The sequence below is a fragment of the Xyrauchen texanus genome, chromosome 30 (assembly GCF_025860055.1).
Source record: "Xyrauchen texanus isolate HMW12.3.18 chromosome 30, RBS_HiC_50CHRs, whole genome shotgun sequence".
NCBI classification, from domain to species: Eukaryota; Metazoa; Chordata; class Actinopteri; order Cypriniformes; family Catostomidae; genus Xyrauchen; species Xyrauchen texanus.
In genome coordinates, this window is record NC_068305.1 from 6,365,389 (window position 1) to 6,388,082 (window position 22,694).

At 38.6% G+C, this 22,694-nt stretch overlaps 1 protein-coding gene across 1 annotated transcript in view; it reads left to right on the forward strand.

The window, feature by feature from the left end:
• arid1b (AT rich interactive domain 1B (SWI1-like)) overlaps positions 1-22,694 on the forward strand; it is a 146,827-nt gene that overhangs the window by 108,960 nt on the left and 15,173 nt on the right. Inside the window, 6 exon segments of the mRNA XM_052098566.1 lie at positions 12,140-12,482; positions 13,303-13,443; positions 18,353-18,480; positions 19,439-19,545; positions 20,836-20,976; positions 21,264-21,473. Of these exon segments, the coding sequence (XP_051954526.1) occupies positions 12,140-12,482; positions 13,303-13,443; positions 18,353-18,480; positions 19,439-19,545; positions 20,836-20,976; positions 21,264-21,473 (1,070 nt within the window).

The window sequence follows — 22,694 nt, forward strand, 5'->3', positions numbered from 1 at the left end:
ACAGCCTTATCCGGCTCGGCCTTATCCCTCTCCTTGGCTGATTAGCTCGATTGAGGGCCGGCTGTGCGCACTCACAGGCCAGTCCCGCCCTCCTCCTCATCACAAATATATATGTATGCTTGACATCATGTGAAAATCAAAAGAAACCAGCCAAGACCTCAGAAAAAAAATTGTGGCCCTCCACAATTCTGGTTCATTCTTGGGAGCAATTTCCAAATGCCTGAAGGTACCACGTTCATCTGTATAAACAATAGTACAGTTTGGTTAATTTGCTGCGAAAAGTGCAAATCAATCCCAGAACAACAGCAAAATTCCTTGTGAAGATGCTGAAGGAAACAGGTAGACAAGTATCTATATCCACAGTAAAACTACTCCTATATCGACATAACCTGAAAGGCTGCTCAGCAAGGAAGAATCCACTGCTCCACAACTGCCATAAAAAAACCCAGACTACCGTTTGCATGTGCACATGAGGACAAAGATCTTACTTTTTGATGATACAAAAATGTAACTGTTCAGCCATAATGACCATCTGTTTGGAGGAAAAAATGTGAGGCTTGCAAGCTGAAGGAAACCATCCCAACCTTGAAGCATGGGGTGGCAGCATCATGTTGTGGGGGTGCTTTGCTGCAGGAGGGACTGGTGCACTTCACAAAACTAGATGGCATCATGAGGAAGGAAAATGATGTGGAAGTCCCCTGGTCCCCATAATATGGCCAGGAAGTTAAAAAGGACATATTATGGGGACCTGGGTATCTCAGCAATTAAAGACGCTGACTACCACACCTGGAGTCACAAGTTCGAATTTAGGACATGCTGAGTGACTCCAGTCATATAACTATATACTATAACTAACTCCTCATGGTCACTGTAATGTGGTTCTCGCACTCGGTGGGGTGCATGGTGAGTTGTGCGTGGATGCTGTGTAGAATAGCGTGAGCATCCGCATACACTAGGTCTCTGCTGTAACGTGCTCAACAAGCCACCTGATAAGATGCATGGATTGACTGTCTCAGACGTGGAGGTAACTGAGATTCGTCCTCCGCCACCCGGATTGAGGCGATGCCACCACGAAGACGTATGTGCATTGGGAATTGGGCATGCCAAATTGGGGAGAAAATGGGAGAAAAAAAAAGAGAGGCCCTATTATGCTTTTTGGGATTTTACATTTCCTTTAGTGTACATGTAAAAGGTCTGCAAAGTTACAAAGCACAAAGTCCACACAAAAGGTATTTATTCTCTACCACAGACAACACTGCTCAAGAACTACAAGAAATGGCTGGATTGTAGTCCAGCCATTTCTTCCGTAAAGTATATACATCACTATGTAACACATTTTCATAATGCCCACCTAAGGGCTACTTTGGCCCACCCTCAAACAAACATAGTTATAGCCGAGGCCAGGATAAGTTCAGTTATTGTTGTCGCCATGACGAGAAGATTCTGTTTTCTTCACTGCGAAAGCAAAACCTCTTTGTTTGGACTTCCAAAGGCATACAAATTGAAGAATCAGTGGTTAATATTTAGTTTTACCACTATTCCTCAGCAGTACAACCACAAACAATGCCGTATTTTTAAGTTTGTTACCCCTGATTTTTCAGTTTCCACATTGTTGGGACAATGTGGCACTTCAGGATCACAGCCTGTATGTATGCTTTATTATTTGTGGATTTATCGGTTACTGAGAGTTAAAATGCAGAGTTTTGTGTTGTAGCTATGGTGTACACCCAGTGCACGGCTGTAGGCCTCTGCTAACCTGCTAGTTTTGCTAATCAGCTGCGGGTCCACTTTTACCTACAATTGTGTAGAATTATGCAGATTTTTTGTCATTCTTACTATCATGAATAGTGATCAAGTGTGATGGATTTATTTTTACAAACGGTAATTTTACATCTGCAATCCATGGCAGTGCTCGGCTAACTTCAATGTAATGTTATGTTATTGTTTTGGTAAGGGTTTATCATTCAGCTGTGGGCCGGCCGGCAGGCATAAAACTGAGTAACAAAATGGTCAATTTCAAGAGTCTTATATATTTATAACAAGCTGTAATGTTACGGCCACTATCCATGGTAGTCCACGGTTAATTTGCTCACTAACTCTCTAATACACCCGGTAATGTCCAGCCTAGAGTAAGCCTCTGTTCTCCGTTTATATCTCGGGCGAATAAAACTTCGGCTACACAAAAGATTACAAACTTAGATGCACTACATCTTTTACTTTAAGCTTTGTTAGATTCACAATAATCAACATTTACTTGTAAGAAAGCTACTAAATTAAAACTTACAACTGTGAAACGTCCTGCTCAAGTCGTGCTTGCGAAGGTGGTTCGGGACGATCAGCTTATTCTTCCAAACTTTCATTATTTCATTAATTATTGGACTCGGGCTAGAGCTGGTATGGCAAAAACCGATGCTACTGTTACCATAGAGTTTACACCTGCTCAGGAAGACTTGGGAGCTGAAGCTCAGTTATGGTAAGGACCGTTACATTTTCAACCCTCTCTACGCGGTTGACCAATCACAACTGACTCGAAAATGCACCTGTCCAGAGTGGTGAGGAGAGTGGAGAAGGCCATCAGTACTTTCCATCAGGGTAGTGGTACCGGATCCTGAGGGCCAACACAGAGACTCAGGAGGAGTTTTTAATCCTCAGGCAATCCGGCTACTGAACGAGGACACTTGAGAGAGTCGTATATTGCTGCTTCGCACAGACACAAAACAGTTATATACAATAAACTGTATATTTTGCATATTTTCTACTATATTTTATTTATTCACCTTAATTTATTTTTAGAGTCTACTATATTTTATAAAAAATTGTATCATGTGGACGTATGTCCTTAGTTTGTTGTTGGTTCTGTTTGTTGTTGCGCTGTGGGATGAGGAACTATGGAAAATCATTTTACTATATTACATCACATGTAAGTAATATATATATGTATGTCACAAATAATAAAACCTGAACACATAGGAATCTCAAAACTGCAGCAATGTTGTATAATACTCAGAAGTCATTAATTTGAGTAGACATTTTGCAGTAACTTACAGTAACCCGAAAACGTAACCTGTTAAAATTTGCAATCGGCTGATTTATTAAAGCATGACAACTAGTATTAGTTTCAACAACCTTACCAGAAATCACAGCCAAGCATTATAGCACGTAAACAACTTGCCCAAACTATTAAAAATTTATCCAGATACTAATGTCCTGTGGCTGCTGTCCTGAACTGTGACTGACTGAACCGCTGTAGTAGCTTACCCAGCTGACACTCATGTGACACCAAGTTGCTGGTCCTTATTTTCTGAGCTTATGGACATGACATAAACACGCAAGGACGAATGATGTAAGCCTGTGATTACATGCAGAATCTGACTTGACCGCATAAAATACACATTACTATTGTAGGCCTACCCTAGAAAATCAGGGATAGACAAGGACTGTGTTTTGAAAGGGGATGTTTTTTATATACTCAATAACAGACTTGTTCATTGTAACCAAAGAAATATAGTGCAGCTTTAAAACCAATTTATTTATTTTTTTTTTTTCATTTTCTCTAGGGACACCGTCAAAATCTATTCCAAAATATGCATAGATATGGATAAATATGAATATAAATATGGATGAATATGGTCAATAAGGACAAAAAGATTTAGACACAGCAGGGTCATTATACGAAAACGTGCCATTTCCCACTTTTAATGTTTGATTTTCAAAGTACTGTTTTGAAAATCTTTAAGCCCCTTTTTGGATGAAGTAGATCCTTACCTCTCAGGAAAATGTGCCGTGCCATCTCAGGCTCTCTTATTTTTTTAACTTATTTCATATAACCAACATAAATGTGTGTGTTTGGTCAACCCTGTTACCGACATATTATTTACTTTTTGAAAAGGTTTTAAATACATGTATAGTTTTGCAAATGACACTCTCCCAGCATCTTCTGTTTTAAGAAAAATGTATGGAAACAAAAATAAAACACCTAAATTCAACTTTGAGTGGATTATTAGCCTCTCTTACTAAACATATACAATTAGTTGATTACTTTTTTATTTTCATTTTTTAAATGATATTAGAATATTATACAATATTATACAAGTAACAGGGTTGACACATCAGTAACAGGGTTGACAACAGTTACCGTATTGGTTATACTGCTTGTTTGAATAACAGTTATGGGTGTAATGGAGTCTTAATTGGACATTCATAAACCTTTAATTCAACATGACAAATCAATATATTTTGGAGACAGCTCTTTTGAGATATTTTAGCATAAAAATTATGAAAAATTATGATGATTCTGCGGATGTAAATGTAAACCAATTGTTTTATTAAAACAATTACATTGCAATTAAATGATCAATTGAACATGTTTGGCCTTAACAGAATAAGCAAAAACCACTAACGATCATTACTAAAGGCCACTATAAAAAAGTATAAAAAACAAAATGCAGATCATATAATGATTATGTAGGCATTTGGTGAGTGTGTTGTAACATGGAGGAAGTAAACTGTTGAAAAATCTTATGTCTAGAGAAATTGGGTTTAAAGATTAGACACATATCGACATTTCAGAGTGGCCATTTCCTGCTTCTATCCTGAAGGTGAATGGTGATGCAGCGATTAGTCGTTAGTCCTCAACTACGTCCACAACAACGTTTTAAGTACTGGCGCTCAGAACCGGAGCAAAAGGACTCGGTAAAGGAAAAGCTAACTGTTGAACATGTTTGGCCTTAACAGAATAAACAAAAGCCACTAATGATCACTTAATGTAACATTCCTGTCTGCCTACCCAACAAGTTTTGACCAGATGTCTTTCCGTATTTCTACGTGCCGTGCTGTTACATTAAGAGGAGCAGGAATTATTCTTAAAATGTCATCAAGTATGTACCAGATGCTGTCCTCACGGGCTGGCCAGAAATATCTATTCGGGCCAACACAGTGCATGCACTTCACTTGGGCATATCCTTCATCTTTTGCCACGATGATTCCTGGGTAGATCTCCTTGTCATATGTCAGGACACACCATTTTCATAATCTGGTCGTCATTCCAGTCGATCTCCTGGGGACCCTTTGCTTGGATTGTGAGATGGTGCAGAAGCAGAGAGGGCTAGCATTGTCACCAACATATAACACACCTGTGTGCATTGTTGCCTGTTGGTGTGAGGCACCGAAATGTACAGCCTGGATCTCAGCACTGTATTTGCATGAGTAGTTTTCTGAGAAGTCCACATGTATAATATAACATTCATGTGAGGACAGACTTCTCTTTAGTTTTCTGGAGAATGAGAACTGCTGCTTGATGTTGAACACATGCTTCTTGAACTTATGCAGCAGGCACGTGAAATGCTCAATGAGCTCCTCTAAAGAGCTATCGATTTGTTTTTTTGCTGTCACTTTGAATGACACAGCCTCATTTTCTTGTGGCATTATGTTCTTCTCTTTCTCCTCCAGTACCCACTGTGTGTATGTTATATGCATTGGTAACAGTATCCAGTGGGAAGCTTTTCAGTTTGCATTTGGGACAGTCTCCATACATGCACTCCTTACTGCTGGTGCTGCAAGATACCTCCTCTATTAGCTTCTCAAGATTTGAGTTGGGAAGCAAATTTAGTTGCTTCAACTTGTCAACCACAAAGCCGAGGTTCTCATGGATTTTGCACATGCAAGTATCTCTGTCTTGAATGGTTGGATGTACAACCCAGAAGGGACGAAGTCTGCAAAAGAGAGTGTAGAACAAAGCTCTGTTTGCATTTTCAGACTGAAACTTTCTGTGAAGGTTTAACATTGAATCAACAAGAAATCTCTTCTGTTTTTTTACTTTGTTTCACGTTATTGTCTGTTTTCTCCCAGTGGTGACCCGACTGACATCATCCCGGTCATAGAAGGCTCTGATACTTGATTTTATATGTGCTGGAATGCGGAACTAATTAATACATTTTCAAATGAGAGATAAATCTTGCATTTTAACAAATGATTTTTCTTATAAACTATGTCAATATCTATGAAAAAAACCTAGACTTAGATTTTGGTGGGCTTAATAGGTACACTTGGCAGAACTGAAGAAATCTCTTGGATGAGAGGCAAAACATCTTCAAATATGGAAGTACCAAGTTCAGTTGCCCTTGATTTAACCCTTCTTGGGTATACAACATGGGTAAGACACACAAAATCATACTTTCGTCAACCCTGTTACCCTGGAATGGTAACAGGGTTGACGAAAAATGTTATTGGCGGCCATTACTAGCCATGAGGTATAGGTAATGACACCACATTATGTGCCTTAATGAGAGGCTTAAATGTTGTTATATATGTACATTTTTAAATATGTACAAATAACTTTTTAACATATGCTTTTCTGGTAACAGGGCTGACACAATGAGCGTGTCCCCGTCTTTCAGACATTACATAAACTCAAATAAAATTCATAAAAAGAAGAGAACACTTACTTGTCTTCTACCATCAACTTCATGAAAGGCAGATGATGTCACTTCCTGGAACTGATGCAACTTTTGGAACAGTCCATTATCTTTAAAGAGGTGTTTTCATAAAAAGTAACAGGGTTGACGAGAACCTAGGGACCCGACTAAATTGTGTTTTTTTTTTTCACAATTTGACATGTTAAGAATAAAATCCATTCATGACTAATGACCTGACACTTAAGGCTTTATACAAGTATAGGTTTTTTTTTATGATAGTTTGACTTTTTTGGCCTCGATAGCAAGTAGAATTAGAAAAATCATACTGAGGGACAGGCCATTTTCAACATTTCTGCAAGATGCTTTGCACAAAAATGTGATTAAAATCCTTTAAAAACAAAAGATACAGAAATTAATTTATTCTTATATTATGAGACATATTATGGAAACTAAATTATAAAATATTTTATTTGTTTTATGGTTTATTAAGATTTACAGAGCTTTTTTTTCTGAGGGACACAAAATGGCACGTTTTCGTATAATGACCCAGTAAATACCCAAGAGGTGTTAGGGATGTTTAATATTTCTCCTTCAGAGGGTGTGGTCGTAATTCTGAACATTCTGGTGCTGCCCAAGAGGGGTTGATAGATAGAACTAATAGTTCCAAAAGTAGCAAATCCAAAAAGATTAAAAAAAAAACTATTAAATAATTGACCCAGACTACATAAGTGCTTCAATAAAAGTTAAGTTCAATCGACAGCATTTGTGGCATTAAATTGACTACCAAAAAAAGAAATCATTACGACACTCCTCGTTTATTTAAAAAGCAAAAATCGTGGTGACAGTAAGGCAAAACTTCCATAACGGTGAAAGGAACTATAAGGGTGTATAAATGCTAAAATTCACTTTGTTTAAAAAGTGCTGCAACATGATGTAAACATTAAAGATCTTCACATTACTTTAGTGTGATAAAATTGCTTGCTAATCTTTTCTGTGTAAAGTTAAATATCCAATATTACAACTTTGTTGCCATGACAGCACAACCATTATAAGATATGTTATCACACTAAAATTAACACACTATAGTCATACCTTTTAAACAGTGTCTCATTCACTTCCATTATAAATACCTTACTGTAACTGGATTTTTAAATAAACAAGTCAAAAATATTTGATTAACATTATGCTACATAGGCTGTTGATTGAGCTTAACTTGTATTAAACCCAGAACATGCCTTTAAATACATGCTCACTTGCAGTGAGTAAAAACATGTTTTGAGATGACTATGTGTTTTGTGCAAAGAATTATTGGCTAACAAGAGTATAAAACCATTGAAATTCAATAGACATTCAGAAAACGTCAAATTGTGATTTTTGCCAATTAATCCCCCCTTTCGGCCAATATCATTTTATTAATTTAGCATGTTGCTGAGTCTATTTAGTTGATGGTAAAAATAATACATTTTAGTTTTTTATTATATGGACATTTTTGTTAACTTTTTTATGATAAACAATTTCGGTATTGTGGTGGGTTGCTACTTGATGCCCTATGCAAATTGTGGGTGCTGAAGCAAAACCAGTTGAGAACTGCTGGCCCACTCATGGCTCTGGGCATTGTCAGAAGGGCAGCTGCCAGGATCCTTCAGATTGACAGCACACTGCCCTCTTTTTCACCTGAGGGAATGTTGGGATTAACAGGGCTAGAGAAAAGTCACCATACAGCGCCTGACAGCAGTATGGCATTTCTGTGTAATTGGCATTGCTCCAGGTCCATGTTGACAGTCAGACAGCTGGCAGCACTTGTCCTCCCCACCGTGAAGGAGCTTGTTTAAGGTATTTACTTAGTGTAACTACAAAGCAGGGGTAAAAAAAGGGTTAGTCTTTTAGATATGTCTCTGCTGCGTTTTCTATTTTATCAATTGCTACCAATTAGTTTGTTTAAACTAGGCTGTGGCTTTCATGTATAAGTTTGTTAGCGTTTTTTTAACGATTTTGTTGGTACTTAAGTATAAGTTGCTTATAACATAAGGCACTGTAAGGTATGATGTTTATACCGTGTCCAATTCATTGCGAAACTGTGTTTTTTAATGGGATATGAATAATATGAATTAAAGGTCTAGACTTAAAATGCACAGGCCACATTGGATTTTATAAAAATAAATTAGCCCTTTTTTATACTGAGTAAGAGGAAACATGCCAAAACCCATTGATTTCCACAGGGAACTTTAGGAAACTGAAAGAGCTGAAGATCTCTACATTTTGACAGCTTGAGGAGTGGGATTCCCAGTTCTAATTGAGTCTGAAACGCTACTTGGCAAAAACCTCCTGCCAACCAGCCATTTGGGCACGATTAAATTTCTGCCTATTATGCACATCAGCACGTTAGACAGAACTCCACGTGGTGAATATTATGTCTCATCTGTTGAGAAACCTGCAGTCCAGTGGGCGTCAATCTGAATGTTTTCAAGCTGATAGTCTTGAAACATATACCTCATCAAGACTTCATCTTGGGCTCTCTGATGACCTGTGGAGGATTAGTCCCACACTAATAAGGAATGTCAGTTTGCCAGAAATGTCTCCAGCATGCTGCCAGTTGGCTGGCTCCCAATGCACTTCCACAAATGTCTAATAGATCAGATATTACTTTTCAGTCAGTTTTAATCAGTGTTATTTTTGTAAATGAAAACTAAATATAAATATTTTTGTTAACTGAAAAAATAAATTATGTACGGAATTGAAAAAAAAAACAACAACCTGAAACTAAACTACATTTCCTGACTTTAAAACCACCTAATACTGTGTAAGCCCCCCCGTGCCGCCAAAACAAGGCGTTTCCATCTGCAGAACTGCCGCTCACTGGATGTTTTTTGTACCATTCTGAGTCAATTCTAGAGAAAATCTCAGGAGATCAGCAGTTACAGCCAATCATGTGGCTGCAGTGCATAAAATCATCCAGATACGGGTCAGGAGCTTCATTTAATGTTCACATCAACCATCTGAATTGGGAAGAAATGTGATCTCAGTGATTTGGAACGTGGCATGATTGTTGGTGTCAGATGGGTTGGTTTGAGTATTTCTGTAACTGCTGATCTCCTGGGATTTTCATGCACAACAGTCTCTAGGGTTTACTCCAAATGGTGCCAAAAACAAAAAAACTTCCAGTGAGCGGCAGTTCTGTGGACAGAAATGCCTTGTTGATGAGAGAAGTCAACAGAGAATGGCCAGACTTGTTAGAACTGACAAAGTCTACGGTAACTCAGATAGACACTCTGTACAATTGATGTGAGAAGAATATAATCTCAGAATGCTATTCTGAGATGCGGGTTGGTCCTCTTTGGTGGCACGAGGGGGACCTCCACAATATTAGGCAGGTGGTTTTAATGTTGTTGTTTTTAGTTTTTTTTCTGAGAAGTGACGTTTGCGAAATGTGCTGCCACTTGCTGCCCTTGATGCTAGAATGCTATAGGTTGTTACCAGAGCATTTATTTGTGGTTGCTAGGTTTTCAGGGTAGTTTCTAGAGTACTCTACACTGGCGGCCAAAATTTTGGAATAATGCACAGATTTTGCTGTTTCAGAAGGAAATTGGTTCTTTAATTCACCAAAGTGGCATTCAGCTGATCACAAAGTATAGTCAGGAGGACATTAATGATGTAAAAAAACAGCACCATCACTATTTGAAAAAAATACTTTATCAAATCTAGACAGGCCACATTTTCAGCAGCCATCATTCCTACACCTTATCCTTGACTAATAATGCTAAATTGCTAATTTGGTACTAGAAAATCACTTGCAATTAAATCAAGCACAGCTGAAAGCTATTTGGTTCATTAAATGAAACTTAACATTGTCTTTGTGTTTGTTTTTGAGTTGCCACAGTATGCAATATTCTGGCATGTCTTAAGGTCAATATTAGGTCAAAAATGGCAACAAAACACTCACAATCAATCATTGTTATGAGGAATGAAGTCTATACAATGCTTGAAATTGCCAAAAAAACTGAAGATTTCTTACAAAAGGAGTACACTAGTCTTCAAAGACAAAGTATAACTGGCTCTAACAAGGATAGAAAGAGATGTGGAAGGACAGATGTACAAATAAACAAGAGGATAAGTATCAGAGTCGCTAGTTTGAGAAAATAGATGCCTCACATGTCCTCAGCTGACAGCTTCATTGAATTCTACCCTCTCAACACCAGTTTCATGAGCAACAGTAAAGAGAAGACTCAGGGGTGCAGGCCTTATGGGAAGAATTGTAAAGAAAAAGCCACTTTTGAAACAGAAAAACAAAAAGATAATGTTAGAGTGGGCAAATAAACACAGACATTGGCCAACAGATAATTGGAAAAGAGTGTTATGGATCTTAACCCCATTGAGATTTTGTGGGATCAGCTAGACTGTAAGGTGCGTGAGAAGTGCCTGACAAGACAGCCACATCTATGGCAAGTGCTACAGGAAGCGTGGGGTGACACGTCACCCGAATACCTGGACAAACAGAGCTAGAAAAAGTGCAAAAACGTACTTGACTTTTGTTTTCATGGTGACTGGATTTAGCACATCGACGATTCCTTTGTGATTCCTGTGCCTTGTTCCAGCTTGGCCAGGCACTTCTTGTCCGGTTTGAAACTGGCTTCAGTTATTGTTATTGCACCCCCTTTTGGCCTCCCAAATCTATTACGCCAGACTACATTAAACAGAAGGTTAACTGACAGTAAATTGGACAGAATGCAAATCAGGCCTCTAATTTAAATATCAGCTAATATTAATATATATTTGCCTCAAAAAGGCTAATCAATAATCAATGTATCGCTATTTTATGATACTCCAATTGAAAATCCAATCAAATTGGTCCAATTTCAAATTACTTAATAATAAGGTGGAACATTTGTTGTGTTTGTATCAAAATGTTGAGGATTTAAGGTGTTTGTTGCACAAATGATGCAGGGCGAGTTACACAACAAAATTGAATACTTTGGGTTAGGGGTTCCTTCAAATAATTAAAGGGATAGTTCACCCTCATGCCATCCCAGATTTGTATGGCATTCTTTCTTCAGCAAAACACCAATTATTTTTAGAAGAATATTTCAGCTCTGTAGGTCTATAAGTGAATGGTGGCCAGAACTTTGAAGGTCCAAAAAGCAAATAAAGGCAGCATAAATTAATCCATATGACTCCACTGATTAAATTGATGTCTTCAGAAGTTATTTGATAGGTGTGGGTGAGAAACAGACAATATTTAATAAAAAAAAAATTCCTTAGGAGAAGGCTGAGCACTTAGGAGAATTTGTAGCCAGAAAAAGGACTTAAATATCGATGTGTTTCTCACCAACATCTATTATATCGCCTCTAAGACATTGATTTAACCACTGGAGTCTTATATCTTAATTTTATGCTACTTTTATGTGCTTTTTGGAGCTTCAAAGTTCTAGACACTTTTCGCTTGCATTAAAATGGACCAACAGAGCTAAGATATACTTCTAAAAATCTTTGTTTGTGCACAGAAAGGAAGCCATACACATCGGGGATGGCAGGAGGGTGAGTAAATGGTGGGAGAAATTTCATTTTTGGGAGAGCTGTCTATCCCTTTAACCCTAAGTAAGAGCAATAGTAGTAATGATGCCGGCCATAGCAAAGTAATAGTAATAATAATAATAATAATAATACGGATTCACATTTTCTTTTAACATTGCTTTTATTGTGCTGATATTTACATTTTTGTCTGTCTCTAGGTAACTACCTGCGGCCTCCTAACTATGGCGGAGCACCAGGCGCCAACTACAGTGGCCCCGGTCCAGGCATGGGCAACAGTCTTGGCATTAATGCCAGCAGTCCCATGCATGGCCAGGGACCTGGGCAGCCCTGTGGCTCCATGACCACAGCTCGGGGACCAGGACATGCAGCTGGGTCCAAGCCGTATCCAGCAGGATCCAGCAACATGGCTCCGACATCTCCCAACATGCCCCAGTCTGCTGGCCCAGGGATGGGTCCACCTCCATCCAACCTTAGCCGCAAATCCCTCGAAAGTAGCCCTGTATCTGTCCAGCAGAACCCAGTGCCCTCGGGCCAGGCCAGGTAAATCAGAGCCTTGATTATGTTTTTTTGATTACCCAGACCAAGGTTGTGCCTTAAATGGAAGGCAGGTGCCTTGCGGCGTCATTGCTCATTTTGCATCGTTTTGTGTATGAACGCACCCCCCTCAGGACACACTTTTAGACAGACTTATAAGGCAGCATAAAGTCATGTCTACTTTGGAAAGTATGAAATAATCTTTAACATTTCTTTCAAGCACACCTATAGATGCCATTTTTATTTTTCCCAACAGCCGAAGGGCATACACATGAATGTGAGTGTTCATAGGCAGCGAAGGACAAATCTATGCTGCCTTAAAAAATACAAGAGATAATGAAATTGCAGGAGACAAGTTATTATGCACAAAATGGATCCTGATATGATTTGATGCCTTCCTATGTCCCTATACTACATGCAAAGGCAAAATTTTTCAGGTTTCTGACAGAGCCCATGATGTCAGGTTTGGTCTAGATAGCATCAATGGTTTAATTTAACTTGTGATTAACTGTGTTTACACAGTTGAAAAGATATTAAATATATTTTTGTGTAGTTTTAAGGGATGGTTCACTCCAAAATGGAAATGTTGTCATCATTTACTCACACTTATATTGTTCCAAACACTAATGACTTCCTTTCTTCTATGCCACATAATGGGAGATGTTAGGCAGAATGTTAGCCTCAGTCATCATTCACTTTCATGGCATCTTTTTTCCATACAATTAAAGTGAATGATGACTGGTCTCCTCCTGTGTTATGGAAATACTCAATGCACCTTTGACTGAACAGGTACCAAGGAGACTCTTATGCTCTTCCTCCACTTCAGGCCTCCATTTGCTAGATCCCCTGTGTACCCTGGCTTGTCCGGGCCCGGGGGTCGGCCAGCTTCCTTCCCCACCCCTCACCTCAATCACCCCCACTACAGTTGTGGACAGGGCCAGGTTCAGCCTCTCACTGAGCTGTATGGGTAGGTTTAAGCTCTGAGCCCGCAGTCTCCACTAATTGGCTGGATGGCTTTCCTCCGCTTGAGCCTGCAAGCATCTGCTAGAAATGACAAAAACATAACACTCGTACGGCATCTGCCTCTCTTCTCTCCACCGCCTTGTTTATGTTTTACTCTTAGCATTTTAAAAGGTTAATCATATAGCTTTGATAAGGACAGGAGATGCATCCTCAAGAGAAAACGGCAGAACATTTTAAAGATTAAAGGGATTAAAAACTCCGGTGATAGAAGTGGAGTGGAAGCAAACATTCCGGGCCCTATTTTAAGAGCATTAAGTGCAGCACTATGCCACAAGACATAAGTGCAAATTCAGTGGTCATGGCCATGAATTTTTGGTATTTTCATGTTAGAATGTGCTAAGTAGGTTTGGCGAATTCGCTGCGCAATGCGTAGATGGGCTGGATCAAGTCCAATTGAATTCTGAGTTTCTTCTCAGGGATTTCCACCATCTGCATCCAATTATATAGTCCATACCTTGTTAAACACCAGCGATATGAACAGAGACAGCGCATTCAAGAAGTTGTAAATGGACTGTATGCAATGATTTAGAAGAATAGACAATGTACTTCAACTTCGTCTTTGTTAAAAAAAAAATTATATCGATACCGATATCTTGACTTCGAAACCGGTACCTAAACTACACTTTTTCCGATACTAATTTTATGAAATCCATTTTAACAATAAAAAAAAAAAAACAAAGTGGTACAAAAATCATATCAAATCCAACATTTTAGTCTCTCCTTCCACCGGCCCCTTTTGCAGTGACTATATATAAAATAATAATAATACAAATAATTGAAAAAAATAAATTGACCTCTAGAAAGTTTAATAAAATTCTAAAGCATTTACCCCTGAAAAATTGCGATCGTCAGGGACATTATTTGATGTTCTGTACTTTCAGTATTTGGACATGAACTTTATTACCACCTGCTGGTGGCATCTCCAAACTGCAAATGCATGATCTGAATTGGAACTTTGTGCTGAGTTAAGAGGTGATATTGAAATGTCTTAGCGCAATAACCTATTTCTCAGGAAAAAAGCAAATTGCGCTTTGTGCCACTTCATTTACATACAGTGCTGTGAAAAAGTGTTTTCCCCCATTTTGATTTCTTCTGTTTTTTTTTTTTTTGTAATTATTTCATATAAAATTGTTTCAAAAATTCAAACAAAATCAAACATAAACCAAAGGCAAGGTAAGTAAACACAAAATATTTTTTTTTAAAATAATAATGTTATTTATTGAAGCAATTAAGTTATCCAGTACCAGTTGGGCCTGTGTGAAAAGTTTTTATCTATAAATATTCTAGAAGTAACCAAAAGTTAGTAATTTTTCATTGAAAATCTCAACATCGGTTGCGCATTCATGAGCGCTATGAGAGAAGCTTGTTCACAGTGGCTTGCATGTTTACACGAGAACTTGCATTGTTTAACACTCAAAACAATTAAAGTTTGCAAATGAGTTATTCCTGAGTTATAATACTGTAGTTGAAAAATATTGTGCTCAAATACTTGATACATTTTTCACCCATATAGTTCATTGTATAAGCAACAGGCTTAGCCTTCCTACCATCTCCATTTCAGCATTCCATGTGATCTGATGATTTTTGGCTACAGGCCCTTTTCTGTATGGATGAGCAGTCCTGACCTTCACACATGCAGATTAGCCATGTGCTCACTCTCATTGCCAGCTTTCATTGTGGCATACGAAGAACATTTGTGTTGTAATGCCCAGGCTAATCCTAAGGCCTGCTTTGTCAAGACATCTGACACCCCTCATGCCTTACCTTCATCCTCCAGAATTTTTTTAAAAGAGACTGAGTGGGTCTTGAATCTACAGTGCAGTGAAAAAGTATTTGCCCCATCCTGATTTCTTCTGTTTTTGTGTATATCTAATACTAAATTGTTTCAAAAATTCAAACAATATCTAACATGAAACAAAGGCAATCTGAGTAAACACAAATTACACTTTTAAAATGAATGTTATTTATTGAATCAAAAAAGTTATCCAATACCAACTGCCTGTGTGAAAAAGTATTTGCCCTTTAGTTACTAAATCCCAAAATCTATGAAACTGCATTCATAATATGGTTCAGCAGGACTAGACACACCCAAACCTGAATACTACCAGCCTTGTTCAATCAAATCAACACTTGAGTAGAACTTTTTCAGCAGCATGATTTTGGCTAAAAGGTCTCACCCAGTAGCACATTATGCCAAGGTTGAAAGAAATTCCAGAAATTATGAGGAAAAAGGTGATTGAAATACATCAGTCTGGGAAGGGTTGTGGGAAGCTATTTCAAAGGGGCTGGGACTCCAAAGAACCATAGCGTGTGCCATTATCTCCAAATGGAGAAATCTTGGAACAGTAGTGAACCTTCCCAGAAGTGGCCGACCTTCCGAAATTCCTCCAAGAGCACAACTCATCCAGGAAATAACAAAAAAGCCTGGAACAACGGTCCAAGGAACTGCAGGCCTTTCTCGAATCAATAAAGGTCACTGTTCATGACTCCACTGGCACTGGCCACAAATGCCATCCATGGAAGAGTGGCAAGACACCACTGCTAACCCGAAAGAACATTAAGGGTCATCTGAATTTTGCCAAAACACACCTTGATGATCCTCAAACTTTTTGGGAGAATGTTCTGTGGACGAAAGTGTCGAAAGTGGAACTGTTTGGAAAACGTTAGTCCCATTACATCTGGCATGGTGGTGGTAGTGAGATGCTGTGGGGATGATTTGCTGCTTCAAGGCCAGCTGGATTACAATAATTTAGGGAAACATGAATTCTGCTCTCTACCAGAAAATCCTAAAGGAAAACATCCGGTCATCAGTCCGTGAGTTGAAGCTCAAGTGCAACTGGATTATGCAGCAAGACAATGATCCAAAGTACTGGAGTAAGTCCACCTCTCAATGGCTCAAATGCAGCTAAATTAAAGTTTCAGCGTGGCCTAGTCAAAGTCCTGACTTGAACCCGATTGAAATGCTGTGGCAGGACCTTAACTGTGCAGTTCATGCTCTAAAAACCCTCCAATGTGGCTGAACTAAAGTTGTTCTGCAAAGAAAAGTGGGCCAAAATTCCACCACAGAGTTTTGAAAGACAGATCTACAGTTATCTGAAGCATTTGGTTGCAGTTGTTGCTACTAAAGTTGGCACAACCAGCTATTAAGTTTAAGGGGGCAGTTCGTTTTTCACATGGGTGATATAGTTGTTGGATAACTTTTTTGCTTCAATAAAAAATATATATATTTGAAAACTGTATTTTGTGTTTACTTGGGTCGCCTTTGTTTTATATCATTTGAAGATCAATTTACTATGAAAAATACACAAAAATAAAAGAAATCAGGAAGGGACAAATACTTTTTCACAGTACACCCATTGTATGCACGCATACACCCACAAAAGTGCAAACAATCGCACCCACGCCCATTTGCGCTGGCATGAAATTACACTTAGAATTAACTCTCTCACAAAAATTGGTTTAAGATGTAGGGCATGGTCGTAGTGCTGTGCTTTGCGCGCTCACGAAAATAGAGCCCTTCCGGTTTAAAGGAATAGTTCATTAATTGTTTTTAGTTTTTTTGTTTTTTACTTACCCTCATGTTGTTATAATAAAACTGTATGACTTATTTTCTTCTGTGGAATACAAACGGTAAAGAATAATTTTCTTGTTTTAAGCATAAAATTCACAAAATCTAGTTAGATTTCTCTGAAAACAATACAAAATATCTTATACCATTTTGCTCGTCAAGTAAATTTATCTTGTTTTAAGAATGTTTGACTGGAAAACAAGACAAAAATACCAATGAAGGAAATAATTTATTTGCAGTGAAGATTTTCAGTCAATAATGACTTACATTCGGTAAGCAAGTGCCGTGTCATGTGTTTTTCAAATCGTCTTCCATGTAAATGTTAGCAAGATCGATGTCTTTTGACAACTGTGTTTAGCATCTCTCACAGGAGTACTGCATTTTTAGATGCCATGTCAAGTTAAAAAAAATTCTTCAACTGATATAAACGCGTCTCGAGACTCCTGCGTTCTGCTCTATTCATTGTGGTGCGTTTTGTTTTTTTAGCGCGAAAACGCGTCTGCCTGAACAGTTACTGGAAGAAATGCTTTATCCAATAGTTACATGAATGTTACTCAAACTCGAGAAAATAAATAAATGCTTTTCTCAAAGTCACCAGAATTGAACGCTTTGGTGTTGGTATTATAGTACCACCTGTTGGATCTTCTCCAAATATGCAGCTGGGTAGGCAACTGTTGTCCAAGTCGACCGCAAATAACCAACGCATATAAACAGATAAACATCAGCCACTGCCATCGTGAATGACATCGTATTTGCCGATAGGCCGATGGCAGTCAACAAGGCGAATATCGTCCGATACAGATGTTTGGCCGATAAATCAGTGCATCCATAATTTCGGTCTGTTCCTCACACAAAGCTATCACATGATTTAATTCAATTAATTAAACCACTAGAGGCACCAAACGGAATTGCAAAATTAATCCCACTGTCTGACATTGGTCCGGCAAACAAATAGTCCCACCCTAAACTCACTCTATTGGTTGCGCTAAATGTTGTCTGGCTGGTTGGGATGTTCAAACAAACAAACAAAGTAAACATTCTACAAACAACTAGATATACAGGAAGCACTTCCCCTTTGTGCTTTAATCCTAAAAGCTTCAGTCTTAACCCTCTCTTCTGTCCCTGAGTATTTCGTGCTTGCCAACTACAAGAAAAAAGCAGAAATTAAATAAATGAAGTTTACTAACAACCTACCAGTGAACTATTCACATCTTAGACAGGCCTTTAAGAGAGTTATGAATAAAGTAAAAATGTTGTCCTTATGGTGGTGTGCTGTTGTTCACAGACCTGGGGGGTATCAGGGTGGGTCCCATATGCTTGGAATAGGACCTGGAGCCCCCTACAACCATCCACTGTCCAACAGCTCAGCCAGGATGACGCCTCAAGGGCCCTCCTACAACACAATGCCTGCAGGTAAGTCATCAGAGCTTCCACTCATATCTCGGTGTTTTAATGCGACAAGCGATGCACAACAAGACATTTTATTTTCTATTTCTGTTCTGTCACCATAGTCCAAAATGCAATTTGCCTGAAACTTTTTAGAAGCTGCAGCATATGACATGGTTCAAATCAAATTGTAAAAATTATAAATAGTCTGACCCTCCCTTGTGTAAAGGCTAGGTTTGACTTGTTTTTTCCCTGTGCCGATACATCTTGGGCACAGTTGAACTTTTTAGCCTTTCAAAGTATAATATTTTGACCATGAGCCCGTTTGGACGTGATTCCACGTCACTTGTGCCTCAACAGTAGGCATATGTGCCGACAACGTGCAAAGATGCAAACTGTTCGCATGTCTAGGAAAACTTCACACAGACAACCCACGTATACTGTGTTGATGATGCAATATGCATCACATACTGTGATCAAGAAAATGCAGAAAACCAAAGGTTACATAGGCCTTAAGTGACTTGCGCAATTCAAATCAAATACATATAAATTGTCTACTAAATAAAACATCTGCAACAGCATTGTCATAATGGCAAAAATATATTTCTAATAAAAAAATTATAAACAAATTCACTTTCAGATCCGGTATTTTGTCAGTCCACTCGCCATTGGCAGGTGTGGCAAAAGGTTAATTTTGGACCTTGTGTATCACACTGGGAAGCCCCGCCCAGTGAAACCTCATTGGTCCAAAAGCCTACTCCTCATAGTTGTATAAAATATATTTGATTGGCTGTCACTATGTAAAACATCTCACTTTTTGTGACGACCGAACAATTGCTTAATGCAGGAAACTTGGGTCTCGCCTAGTTAGGATGTGGTATAACAATTGCTCACTCTTTGCACTTATGCCTCTGTTTAGAGGGGGTATGATCAGATGTTGTGTAGATGTCTGGATGTTGCAATCTAAGGTGTGAATCCCCCGCAGGGCCAATGATGGGCTCAAGGGATGCCATGATGCCCACTGTTCCCAAACAGAGAGCTGAGCACAAGGAGGAGTGCAGCACACCCACCACAGAGCCCCCCAAGCCAAAGGTATTAACAGATATCTCTCTCTCTCTCTCTCTCTCTCTCACTCTCTCTCTCTCTCTCTCACACCCCTTTATGTTTATGTATACTCACACCCTGTCTACAGCGGGCATGGCCATTGACGTGGCGCGACACTACGGCTTGAAGGGCTGTCTACTCTGGACGCGTCATCACAAACGTTCAAACTCCTTTAATTTGTGTAGTTGCACTAGCGCATGCATCGCGAAATGGAACATGACACCTGTTTATTGTCGGTAAGATGGACATGCTGCAACAGATGCTTCCAGTGTAGACCACGACATTGATTATAATGGGGTTCTACTGCTTTTGACGTGACACTCACATCCAGTGTAGACAGGGTGTAAAGCAGTAAAAACACTTATATTACTCCTAAATATTCTGTTTATGTCTGTTGCTGCACTGTATGACTTGACCTTTGCATAATAGCTCCTTCTGCTTCAACCTAAACGAAGATCATATCTGCTCAGAAGAGGTGAAAAACTCCTAGAGAGAGAGCTGTCAGTGCATCGATGCATCATGATGCATTGGTCTGACACCGTGTCCTAACCAGCGGTGTAAAGATAAAAGTGACAAGTGATAAAAGCTAATTTATTTTAGCTGACTTTGAGATGGTTGCTTATTAGTTTCTGTTTCTGCTGCATTTTTAGCACCGCCCACAGAGATATCTCCCACTCCACATAATGTACAGTATTTGGGGGATTTTAATTAAAACAAACAGATTTCAACTTTTTTTTGTGATATGAAGGTCTCATTAAAATTGATTAAAACAGTTAAAACATTAATCAGGCATTCATCATTTATTTTTGGTACTTTTCTATACTTTTTATGTGTATATTTGACTGTTTTAACCTTGTGCCAGACCCAGACATTCATAATGAAACTATGAAAATCCATTATAAAAATAAACTAATTATTACATGTTTAAAACTATGATAATCTGAACAGAGAGTGAAATAATCATAAACCAGGCATTTTAATATTTATTGTGGGAAGTTACTTCTTAACCAAGATGACAAAAGCATCAATGAGGAGCATGCTTGAGATCAAATATGAGACAAGAGTTGTTTAAAGAAAACAAAGAAAATTCAAGGTACAAATCACTTGTGAGCAGAATGTTGGCATTATTTCCAGTCAAGCCAATTTCAAATGTGAAAAATGTTTATTGGCTGAATAAAATCTTGCACAACACTGGCACCAGAAAAAGGGGTAAAGTGGACTTTTTAGCTGTCTCTCACCATGAACTGTGTGTCTGTTTCTCTGTGTTCTCCGCAACAGGACAACTACGGTTCTCAGTGTGTGACCCAGCCTCCCACCCCATCCCCTCTCTCCCCCAGCCCAGCTAGTCTGTCCTCTTATCAGGGGGACGACAGCGACAGCATTAGCAGCCCTGTCTGGCCAAAGACCCCCAGCAGTCCTGTAAGTGCCTTACGCACATCTTTTTATTTTCCCCACCTTTCTTTCTTCCTCCGTTGTAGTTTAGGTCTCCTATTTTATACTCTGAACAGTTTTGACTGCTGACATGGTAATGTGAGACTTCCTCACTTTGGCCCTATTTACACAGGGTGTTAAAATCCATCTGTCCACTTGATAAGAACACTTGAGATGAATAAAATACAAGGTTTAAAATGGGTCTCAAGACACAAATCAAATTCTCAATATCTATATCTCCTTCCCTCCTGTATTCATCTACCCATGCACCCCAGAAGCACAGCTCAGGGAACATGACAAACGAGAAGATAACGCGACTGTACGACATGGGCTGTGAACCTGAGAGGAGAGCTTGGGTGGATTGTTACATCACCTTCATGGAGGAGAGGGGCATGCCTGTCCTGACCCTACCCTTAGTGGGAAAGAAGCCATTGGATCTGTGCCGTCTCTACCTCTGCGTTCGAGAGATTGGAGGCCTGGCAATGGTGAGTGATGGGGTGACAATTTGTGCAAGAGCTCTTTATAAAAAAATAATAATTATTATTATAATATTATGCAAGAATACTGCTGTGTGTTCGCTAGGGATGAGCATTGTTGAGTAATTTTGTAGTTGAGTTCTCAACCTGGGGGCCGGGGCCATCTAGGGGTCTCCGCAAACTTCCAACTGAGCTTCGATATTTATTTTTTAAATTTTAAATCAAGTTATATTAAAATGATCAAGCTGAATTTAAATTATGGATGTGCATAAGTAATCGACAAGTTGAGTTGTACTGTAGTTCTGCACCAATTAAATTAACATTTTTAGCGCATTTGCCTGTGGTGAACAATGCTGAAATATACAGTACTTTCCCTCTGAATCTCTCACTAAATATTGCAGTTACAATTGAGTCCTCTGATGTGTTGGATGAGAGAAGGAATTGTGATGGCGTCTTTGGCCAAGTGTGAAGTCAAGTTTGGAAATACTTGTAATATTTTGATAATATTTGGAGTCATGCCTACCAACGGACAAGAATCTGCATTTATGTTTGAAAGAAAATGGGAAGCGGTACAAGAAACTCGGAAGCTTATGACACCAGCATGTGTGTATGTGCCTTAAATCTCTGAACAAGGGTAGAGCGCATTTAATAAAAGGCAACTGGAGATCGGTGAAATTACATCAGGAGTACAGAATGAATAAACAATGGTAACAGACTGAATTTGGATGCAATTCATAAATACACAATTTGTTTGATTATGTATTAATCCCCTCGTAGAAAGAGCCATGTATGTCCATACACGGATTCATTGAAACAATTATTTATGTTAAATAAACAGACTGTTCTAATTTCTGATTATATTGTCATTTATAAGCATTTTATTGTATGAATAACATTTAAATTTACGGCTAATCAATTACTTGTTTTTGTGGGTTAGAGTACTCAAATACAAAAATACTTGAAAATGCCATCCCTAATTAAAATGCAAAAAAAAAAAAAACAATCAAGATGTAGGCTTACTTACAAAGTGTTCCTAGTACTTCTATTAATCATAATGAAGAACTTTAATCTATTGAAACTTCTAGTTTCTGGAGGATGGGGGCCTTAGGATATTGTCTTGGACAATGGGGGACTTGGATTCAAAACGTTTTTGAACTACTACTCTAATACATAAAAACAAGATTGACAATAGGTATGACACATTTGTGGTTACCAATAGCGGTAACAATA